At 36.7% G+C, this 10,560-nt stretch overlaps 1 protein-coding gene across 1 annotated transcript; it reads right to left on the reverse strand.

Annotated features, from left to right (window-relative positions):
* Nucleotides 1-235: 235 nt before the first annotated feature.
* On the reverse strand, nucleotides 236-10,530 carry LOC143300243 (charged multivesicular body protein 7-like). The gene is made up of 10 exons (XM_076613834.1): nucleotides 10,193-10,530; nucleotides 8,460-8,625; nucleotides 7,841-8,035; nucleotides 7,476-7,546; nucleotides 6,723-6,785; nucleotides 5,782-5,830; nucleotides 4,359-4,478; nucleotides 3,824-3,922; nucleotides 2,394-2,598; nucleotides 236-1,933 (listed from the first exon to the last, which is right to left on the reverse strand). The coding sequence occupies exons 1-10, from the start codon at nucleotides 10,444-10,446 to the stop codon at nucleotides 1,851-1,853; spliced, it is 1,305 nt and encodes a 434-aa protein (XP_076469949.1). The 5' UTR covers nucleotides 10,447-10,530; the 3' UTR covers nucleotides 236-1,850.
* Between the last annotated feature and the right edge of the window lie 30 nt (nucleotides 10,531-10,560).

Raw genomic sequence — 10,560 nt, forward strand, 5'->3', positions numbered from 1 at the left:
GGACAACACTCTTGCCGCTGTGGGTTCTTTTTCAGTGCTCCAAGTGCGTGCTGCACACGGGACCTTAGTTTATCATCTCATTTGAAAGACTAGACGCTCAATTTGATTTTCCAGCCAAACTTGGGAGAAAGGAAGAGAGTGGGATTCGAACCCAGACCCTCACAGACATTCTGTAATGGCAGATGAGTGTTTTAACCATTCTGACATTCAGAATATAATACACAGAAAAACAAGCTGATGGAATTATTTTTTATTCTTACCCAGCAAGTGAACACTTATTCTAAAAGATTCCAAATCTATTCAACATTAATTTCTTCACTTTTAAAATCTGCTGGAAGTACAACATGCTTTTGATACTGAACATCACACGCATCATCATACAATGAAATGACAAACTATGTGATGCAAGTAAAAGTGACATAGTTGCGGCCAGAACAACTAAAATCATTCACCTTTCCAACTCTTCATGTATAATTTCTATCATTGTTCAGAAAGCTGTGTTTCTAATATTCTGACCTGAACTTACATACCACTAAAATCCAGGTCAAAATAGTCAAAATAATAAAATAAGTTATATACACCAAGTCCAAAAAGATGTTTAAATATAAAAATCTCATATACTACTAGCTTTCTGAATAAAGATGGAATCACAAAATCTTTGATTGCCAGGATTAACACTCATCTCTAGGACAGCCAACAAAATGACTGAGGATTTTTTGTTTTACATGCCAGATACTTAAATTCTCCAGTGTTATCAATGTGATATTTCAGTGTAATATCATGTATTAACAAATGTAATATAGATAGTTGAATGACATATTTCTTTTTTCTTACATCCTCTTTGCAAAATCATTTTCTGATGATAGCCATTGGAGAACTGTTAACCTCCACTTACTTTCCTCCACTAACATTAAAAACACAAATGTGTTTTATTATTATCATTACACAGACACACACACACATACACATTTAAAAGCCAGGAAGCTGATGGTCATGGCCTTGCACTAAACTTATTCTCACCAGCAAAAAATGCAGAGAATAACAACAGATACATCTCTGATAATAACTTACAAATATTTTGACCTTAAGAGTGAAAGCCAATATGTCATTAATCTGCATTCAAACAAACACACAAACAAACAAACAAAACAAAACAAAACAAAAAGATTAAAAAGCAATGCCTTACACATAAACAGAATATCTTAATTTGATATAAATGAGAATATCAGATTGACTTCAAGGTTGCTACAAGGATCTAACGTCCTCCACTCAAACCCCAATATCCCACTGCTTGTAATTTGTTTTATCTACAACAGTCTAACATTAACAGGAAACAAATATGTACACAAAAGTTAGGCCAGCTCTTAGGTGATGCATAAACATGTATAAATGCACAGCTTGTGCATTCACACGTACAACTTTAAGCAAAAATTTTGAGCATATCAAAAGACTTAAAGAAAAAACACTGTTTCAGTATAAGTAAGCACATGAAATTTGAGCATATCAAAAGACTTGAAGAAAAAACACTGTTTCAGTATAAGTAAGCACATGAACTGAGCTGCTTTGAATGAATGCCATGCACATCCCAAACATCCTCCACACATCCCCAACCCTTGATTAAGGAAAGGTGATTTCATATACAGGTTTTCAAAAAGTCAGCAAGTTTCATTTTCAGTGTCAGCTAATCACATGCATGCACACACACACAAATGCTCACACACACACACACCCTAACACACACACACGCACACACACACAGAGTATCTGTCATCATCTCTTGGCTCACATAAGAGAGCAGAGCTTGCCAACACAACATGTCAGTAAGTACACATGTTTCAGTCTGATCACTGTCATGAAGCATATGAAGGATTTTTTTTAGGGGAGATTGCTGGACTCCTGCTTCCTGGTGAGGATGTGGGTACATCTGGCAAATCTGAAGACAAAAACGTGTTGACTGCGATAAGTCAGAAGAAGAACAATAATAAAGAATTCACATATATACATGTTTTATCAGAATTCAAATACAGGTTTTATCATATAAACAGCAGCAACAATAATGAACAAATAGAGCAGCAACAATAATGAAAATTTCACAAATACATGTCACTTGCACTTCAACAAGAAAACTATGATAATGGGGTACAAACCCATGCAGACCAGTACAATCTGGAAATGAAGACATTAATCTGTACCTTTGTTTTAGCTGTGCTCAAAATGATGAGAAGAGCTCAGCAACATAGGCTGATGTTGCAGGCCTCTGCTTTGCTCGGGAATGACATTTTGACTGTTTACTGCTGACCTAAGTGTGGGATTAGAATATATGGCCAATGAACGTAAAAAATATAACCACTGATGACCAATTATTCGAGGTAGGAAGAAAACCCAAACCTTACCATCCAAAGTGTGTGTCGCCAGTCTGGTGACAAGATCCTCAACATTTGTGTTACTTTGTGCTGCTGCAAGGTCCTCATGCGACCTTTCATCTTTCCCAGCCAGCAGGTTGTCTAACTCCTGCTCAAGGTCATCAGCACTGACCTCTGACCCAGGCAAGGACACTCCTGCGATTGACTGGTTAATCTCCTCTTGCTCTTCGAATACCTGAGATATAAAGGAAAGCAAACAACCTGGGTGAGAATGTGTTGCATTCTTTCAGTTATCAATGGTCATGTGTTTTTCAGGTACTGTTCTTTAATTATAAATATTTTCCCATGGATTATGATGAAGAGAACTGGCAAAGGCAACCTCAACAATCCAAAGTCTAAAATAGTTTATATGCAACTGAACATATCTGCACATGATAAATGAAATTTATCTGTGTAACTTTTTGTCATGAGGATGACTTTTCTCTTACATTTATGTTACACATCAAAGTAATATTAACACACTGTGCTGGTTTTATGGCTTGACATTCACTCCTTATTCTATATAATTATTCCTATTGCTTTTATTTTTTAAAACAAACCCATCTAATTTTACTGGAAAGCAAATGGGGATAACCAGCAGTATAGAATGAATGTGTTAAGGTGTTGTGATGGCAATATGGTATGACAGATAAGATCAAATCAAAGCAAATCAGCCCTATTTATTTGTTTTTTGGACTCTGCTCTGTTATCTGATTGTTTTTGTTTGTTTGTTTTTTCTACTTATTTTTCTGTTACAATTTTTACAACCTTCAGTCTAATGTACATTGTTGTAAATCCCAAGTTCAGTAACTTGTTCAATCAGAATCCAGTCTGCTAGCCCTGCTGTCAGTCCCGTCTGCCATTTTACTTTGCAGTCTGCTTCTGCTTTCGAAAAATGATCAGTTCTCTTCTGATTTTTCTACTTTTGTATCATAAATGTATCCCCAACTCAGACACTGCTCTTTTTTCATGGCTGATGGGTGAACTGCGATCACATTCAGTTGAAATTTGGAGAAATATGCAAATCGGTTTCATTTTGATATGATGGTGAACATGAACCATGTCAAACCTAATTGTGGTAAGACTGAAGTATTGCTGTTCAGCACAATCATGTGCATTTATTATGACCAGGGTATTGTCATACATTGAGATTGTTGATTCAGGTGGCCCCATGTGATGGTCAGAATTTAGTTTTCAGAAAGATACAATGCATACAGCTGATAAGACACAGGGGTCAGATCTGAGTAATAAAAGTAGCGCCTTGTAGGCCGAATATTATGGTAATGCTGAGAGGCTGGCAGCATGACACAGCGTCAGATAAGGCACATTGTCTGACTTTCAAGCCACCCATGGTAACTCTAAATGTACCATCACTAACTATGCCATGAAGATGAGAACTGAAGGCGTAACAACAGACATACCTCCTGAAGGTCATCCAGCACTTTGTCCACCTTGTTCATGGTCATGTCTCCAGTCAGCTGCTTTATTGCACTCAGTCCACTTTCGTAGGCTTTCACCACCTGATGAGGGAAGCAGGAAGGAGGGAAGGGAGTACGGTAAAGGTAAAAATGTCTCATGGAATCAGTACAATGAAATGGCTTCCTTGTCCCTCACTCTGTCAGTCATAAAGAAAAAGGGAAAGAAAATGATATCTGCAATGAACAGCCCTGTGTAATTCATTTCATCAGTTATACACCCTTTTTCCCCTCTCTTTCAAACAATGACAAGACTCTCAGATGGGAGTTGACAGCTCACAGGTGGTTAACCCTTTCAAAGCAAGAAGAACATAACATGAAAACATTTCATAAGAAAATGTTTCATAAGAAAAAGAAAGAAAAAAAAGGGACCTTACTGTTGAAAACAAATGCAATACCTCAATGTTTTCCATGACATGTTATCTGTTATCATTGTCGGATATGTAAATAAACAAAAGCAATACAAATGTTGAGTACACACCATGTCATTAGAAGATGAGTCTTCGATTCTGTGAATGATATCATGCAGTGTGTCAAAACAGGATGACTTTCTGTCAATCTGACGCTGCAAAGTTCTCCGTTTTCGAAGCTGATGCAAAGCCTGCCAGGAAAAGACAGAACAGATTCATTAAACTATAAATTCAGCACCGATAAACAATTTTCTAAAACATCAGTGAAAATAATGTGGGGTTACAAACCATTCCACTGAAGTCATAACAATATTGTGAGCAAACATCTCTCCTCTGACATACACCAATTTTCTTCCTGGAAGAACACAACTGATCATAAAGATAGGAGGAAAATACTGCAATATTTAAGACCCCATAAGGAGGTGTTTTTTTTCACAGGTGTTTGTTATTTCTGAAACCTTCTTCCTCATGTTTTGATTACACTTTCAAAGCACAAAAGGTCAAGCGTAATCATGGAAAACGGTTGTGAATGCTCCGCTTAATGGTAATCCAAGTTTTGAGACCTTTCAGCATTTCTATTAAAGGGACACAACTCTAACCTTGACTTCAGGAGAGTTGTTTTTTCTTCTGTGGACAAAAGCTAACAGCTCAATTGTCAAACATGCCAAAGCAAACATGTGCCCTCTCCATAATAACACACTACTGACACCAAACAAGTGACAAGCCAACACAAAAATAATCTTAACAATGTAACTGATACACATGCTTTTTTGTGTGTGAATAAAACATGAATGCAGCAGTACGTGTACCCTTTTCTCTCCCGAGAAGCAAGACATGAGAACAATACATGTACCCACACAGGGTAATAACTTAAATCACTGAGATATCATGTTAATAAGAAACATTCAGCATATACTGCAATCACACTCTCATATATATCAGACATGTACGTATCCTTTCTTAGTTGTTGTTGTTGTTGTTCTTCTTCTTCTTCTTTGTTCGTGGGCTGCAACTCCCACGTTCACTCATATATACACGAGTGGGCTTTTACGTGTATGACCGTTTTTACCCTGCCATGTAGGCAGCCATACTCCGCTTTCGGGGGTGTGCATGCTGGGTATGTACTTGTTTCCATAACCCACCGAACGCTGACATAGATTACAGGATCTTTAAGGTGCGTATTTGATCTTTTGCTTGCGCATACACACGAAGGGGGTTCAGGCACTAGCAGGTCTGCACATATGTTGACCTGGGAGATCGGAAAAATCTCCACCCTTTACCCACCAGGCGCCGTCACCAAGATTCAAACCCGGGACTCTCAGATTGAAAGTCCAATGCTTTAACCATTCGGCTATTGCGCCCGTCCTTTCTTAGTTCAACTTCTCTCTCCCTCTCTATGGAAGTGCAAAGATGCAAAAATCAAGAATCAGTTGCCATGGTTTCATTATTTTCATAATGAAATGAAAAAAAAAAAAAACTTTTTGAAATACAAACCAAAGTTTTCTTTCCTTCCTTGACCAAGGCCCTGGCTTGTGCTGTGTGTCTGAAAATAACAACAAAAAACATGTGGATATACCTTAAGCTTGAACTCACCCAATAATAAACATGGCAAAGAAAATGTGTGCAGTTCATCATATTTTTGTCTTCTTCTTTTGATATTACATTTAGTACAATGATAGGTCAACCATAAGACAAAAAACAACAACAACAAGATATGATCACGTGTGTGTGTGTGTGTGTGTGTGTGTGTGTGTGTGTGATGCAACATAAACATAGTCATACATGTTCAACACACTTTGGACATTTTATTTACTCTCTCTCTCTCTTCATTTGTACATTCTGAGGAATGCCTATATAAAAACAACAATAACATCTATGCTTTCATTTTTAAAAGCTGAAACTTTCCACCTCAACATGCTTCTTTAAAAAACTGACTGAAATGAAAACAGTCACAATATAAAAACATATACAAGGAAGTAACAAGTAAATTAATGATAAATAAATAACTAAATAACTAAATAAATAAATAAATAAATGAATAAATAAATAAATAAATATACACACAACAGAAAAAACAAAAACAAAAGATTGCTCTGTAAAAAACAAATACCATCTTATCCACAGGCTCCCCAAGAAACCACCACCAGATATCAATAATAATTCTAAAAATATTATTATTTTAGCATTATCATGATTACTAATGTTATCATTATCATCATCATTATTATCATTGCTTTGCAGAAAAGTGTTCTTGGTATTTACTAAACACACAGTATTCTGCACTGCACATTGCATTACACATATACACACCAAAAATGTACCAAGCAAACTACATATACACACATGTACACAATACACACACACACACACAAACACACACATTAGTAGTTTCTTTCAATCGGTAAAACAAAACATACATGATGTATAAAACTTACACATCCACTTGTCCGGAGAGGGCCTCCATCTGCTTTTCTAATCCTTTCATCACTCTCTGTATCCTGTACAGGACTAAGACTGTATCAGTGCAGGACAGACACCGTGAGGCTTTGACACAGGACAGAAGACACTGTGTACAGTGATGCATGATTGTCAGTTATGTCCAACCACGACCATCAGCACTTAAGAGCCAGTGCAATCTCTGCATCCTAGTTTGAGAGTCACAGTCCTTCACAAAAGAAAAAAGCTGTATATATAAGTGAATTCCCATAACAGTGGAAAAAAAAACAACAACAAAAAACCATTGATCATGCAGTCCTCACTTTGCTATTGGTTCTAATGTGAGCCTACATCAATCTCTGATGTAAATCAAGTGTGTAAAGTGATGCTTCAGTTTTAAAAACAAAACAAAACAAAAACAATGTCATTGCTAGAGTGACTCTCAGCAGAGCATAACTAATTTATATAAAAACTGAAGATATGAGAAAAACAACACCAAAAGATGGTCATTGAATGACATAACCTCTGTCACTGTGGTTGCAAATCCCCCCTCCACCACCACCCCCTAATAATAATGTTTTTTTGCCATCTAAACAAAGCACACAGATTAACAAATACTCAAGTAAGTAAGAAAACTAAAACTAATGATCTGCAACTCTATTCTCAACCATACAACCAAACCAAACCAATAACAATCCCTCCCTCCCCCACCCCCAACACACATACACTGAACTAAGCAAGCAAGACATTACCTCATGATATTGAGCTCTATTTCCTGGACTGGCTGAACCTTGTCTTCACACTGACCACAGACTTTAACAATCTGAAATCATGACACAAACCAGTCTTACTGACAACAAATAGTCATTTCATCTATTTAAAAGAGAAAAAAAAGAGAAAAAAAAGAAAAAAAGACAGAAAGAATTATAAGAAACAAAAACAAAAACAACCCACCAACAATGAACTCGCAAGCAAACTTATACACATTGTGTCACTGAGCGAGCGTGTGCACATGCACTCACCTGTGTTTGCAAGCATGCTCTCTTTTCTCGCTTCTTTAACTAAAACAAATCAACAACTGGAAAACAACATATACATTTTTCCTATAAAATCTCACCATGTTCCCTTCCTTGTCTCTGGTGGTCAACACTTTGCCGTCCAGCTCCAGCTGTTTCAGGACGATGTCGCACTCTGCATCCGATTTGAGCACCTGGCCACAGCGTGTCCGGAAGGCGGACAGCTCCATCATGTTATCGGTGGTCTCATGCTCCACTTGGCTGTAATGGCAGTCCAACACCTCTTTGGATTTTTTCTGCAATATATGTGGATTCTGTTTATTCAAATGTGTTCAGTCCATATTTCATCCCTCAAAGTATTAAGGCTATGGTACACACAAATTATCTATCTATCTATCTCATAATACAAATTTAGACAGACAGATAGATAAATAGATAGATATAGCTTCATATGAGAGCGAGGTAAAGAAGGAAAAAAGATAGACTAAAAAGGGTGAAAAACAGAGTGAGACTAAGAGAGAGAGAGAGAGAGAGAGAGAGAGAGAGACAGACAGACAGACAACATATGCAAAGTGTGTGTGTGTGTGTGTGTGTGTGTGTGTGTGTGTCTGTGTCTGTGTGTCTGTGTTTGTGTGTGCAGGTTCATGTGTGTGCATGCATCTGTATGCAAATATATGAACTAACAAAAAAGGCATTGAAAGAAACAACTATTTACATTACCTTCACTTGTTCTGGAATGATAAACATGTTTTCAGCTGAACTCGGTGAAGATGTAAGTTTTGTCAGTCCCCAAGTCAAAGGGCGTCTGACAAATGTGTCAAATCCCCAAACTGTCCAACTGTTGCTTCGGCGTTGAAAGTCTGATAATTTTTGTAACTTGCCAACTCTGTAAACAAAAATCTTTTATTTGTCATGTTTTGTTTTACTTTCTGATGGAAAACATCAGCAACAACATGCACACAAAAAAAAGAAGAAAAAAGAAGCTTGCCAACTGTAGAAAAATTCTTCATTCATATTTTATACAAAAAGGAAAACAACAACATACAAAAATTGATAGCTTGCAAAGTCTGTAAAAAAAAAAAAAAAAAAAAAAAAAAAAAAAAAAATCCTTCAGTTATTTTTCATTCTTACATTATATAGAAACCAACAATAACAAATCATGTGGTTTGCCAACTGAAAACAATCCTTCATTTATGTCTTCTTTAAAATAAAAGGTAAACAAATGAAAAAAAAAAATCAACCATCCCAAAATGGATTTACCTATTTCTAAAAAGAAAAATATAATTTTCACAGCATTCAGTTCAAGGAATTATCATTATGTCATAACATGATCAATGTGGCACAAGACTGCAACAGATGCTGCTGCTCTTAGTCTTACATATTAGATTTGGAGAATCCAGTAATAATAATCTTAAAACTGAAAGTGGTTCATTCCTTAATAGCAGCTGCAACTGCTTGTTTTGTGTTGCTAAGATTTGTCCCAAAAATGATTTGGAAAATCTCTTAGAAACATAATTATATAATACTGATGCTCCTTTTATCTTACAGTTGTTCTGAGAATGTGAATTTAGACTTGCAGCATTTTAGAGACCTTAGTATCTTTTCTTATCCTTTTTTCCAATGTAAAGTAGCTGTAATCAACAAGTAAATTATTTTGCAACTTGATTGGAATCCGCTGCCTGAAAAGTGAAATCGAAAAAACAATCCCAACCACCTCAGAATGTGTAAGTAATAATACACAAAAACACACACACTCACAGTGACAATTTTCATAGAAGAATCACTGCCTGCTGACCTTTGAAAGGCTACTTCCCTGGAATCTTTCAGTACTAGCTGAAAACTTACCTTGTTTCTCTTGCATTTGAGTGACAGTACGTTTAGTCTAATTTGCGGCTATATGAGGGATGTACTACTTTTTCCAGTGGTGCATGTGTGTGTGTGTGTGTGTGTGTGTGTGTGTGTGTGTGTGTGTGCTGTTCATGATGCCAGGCTGCAGGGTGACTGTTTCTTCATGGTTGATTCCTTTCCTTGATGATTGTTGCTTCTCTTTTGTAACATGTAATTTGTGGAACACCATGAGTGACTGTTTGTTATTCTAATTTTCTTGAAAACTGTTGTCTCTTTCTTGTTATGCTTAATCTGTCAAGTTCAGTGAGCCTCTTTGAGAGGGAACAGTGCTATAAAGGGGCACTACATTATTATTTATTGTTACTAATGTACTATGTATTACTTTGTATACATGTACCCACAATTAGGTTGAATCATTCAAAAATCGTAAAAATAGTTTATATCAGTGATCTAAATAAAGACTGATACTTCTGTGCCAGTGGCCACTTAAAAAGTGGTCGAACTGTCAGTGCATCATACTTGTTGTAAACAAAACCATACCATTACAACGGGGTGCTTGTGGGTGATCTAAACAATGACTTAAGAAAGAATATTTCGATACCTACCTAACCATTTCTATGGCAACAGCATCTAAACACTTAGGGTACTTTCCCTGTCTTTCAAAACGATTCGTGAAAGTCTTTAGGTCCATGACGATGTCATTTTGTTCTTCTGCACACTCCACCAATGCATCTGTCCAGAACTTCATCTTTCTCTCCCATGAGTGTGGATTCAGCGATTTCTCTCGAAAGGGTGCAAACAAAACAGCTGCTTTCTGATCATCTGTCCATTCAGGAGAAGATAAATATTTCGAAGACATTACAAAATCAGCAAAGGAATAGATCAGGACAGCTGGACAGTAGCAGAAATGTCTACTTTCATTCCTTGGAAAATGTCTGTACCGGAAGTCAAAGATTGATGACGCAAAAGTGAC

This window comes from Babylonia areolata, chromosome 2, assembly GCF_041734735.1.
Source record: "Babylonia areolata isolate BAREFJ2019XMU chromosome 2, ASM4173473v1, whole genome shotgun sequence".
In the NCBI taxonomy this organism is placed as follows: Eukaryota; Metazoa; Mollusca; class Gastropoda; order Neogastropoda; family Buccinidae; genus Babylonia; species Babylonia areolata.

What these genes read in the sequence shown, in the direction of transcription:
- LOC143300243 (XM_076613834.1), bottom strand. Translation starts at nt 10,446, where the DNA reads ATGTCTTCGAAATATTTATCTTCTCCTGAATGGACAGATGATCAGAAA. An exon ending in CTCTCCGGACAAGTGGATGT is followed by an intron (nt 5,831 to 6,722) that starts GTAAGTTTTATA and finishes TGTTATTTTCAG; the next exon opens with ACACACAGCACAAGCCAGGG. An exon ending in ACTCATCTTCTAATGACATG is followed by an intron (nt 3,923 to 4,358) that starts GTGTGTACTCAA and finishes TTCCCTCATCAG; the next exon opens with GTGGTGAAAGCCTACGAAAG.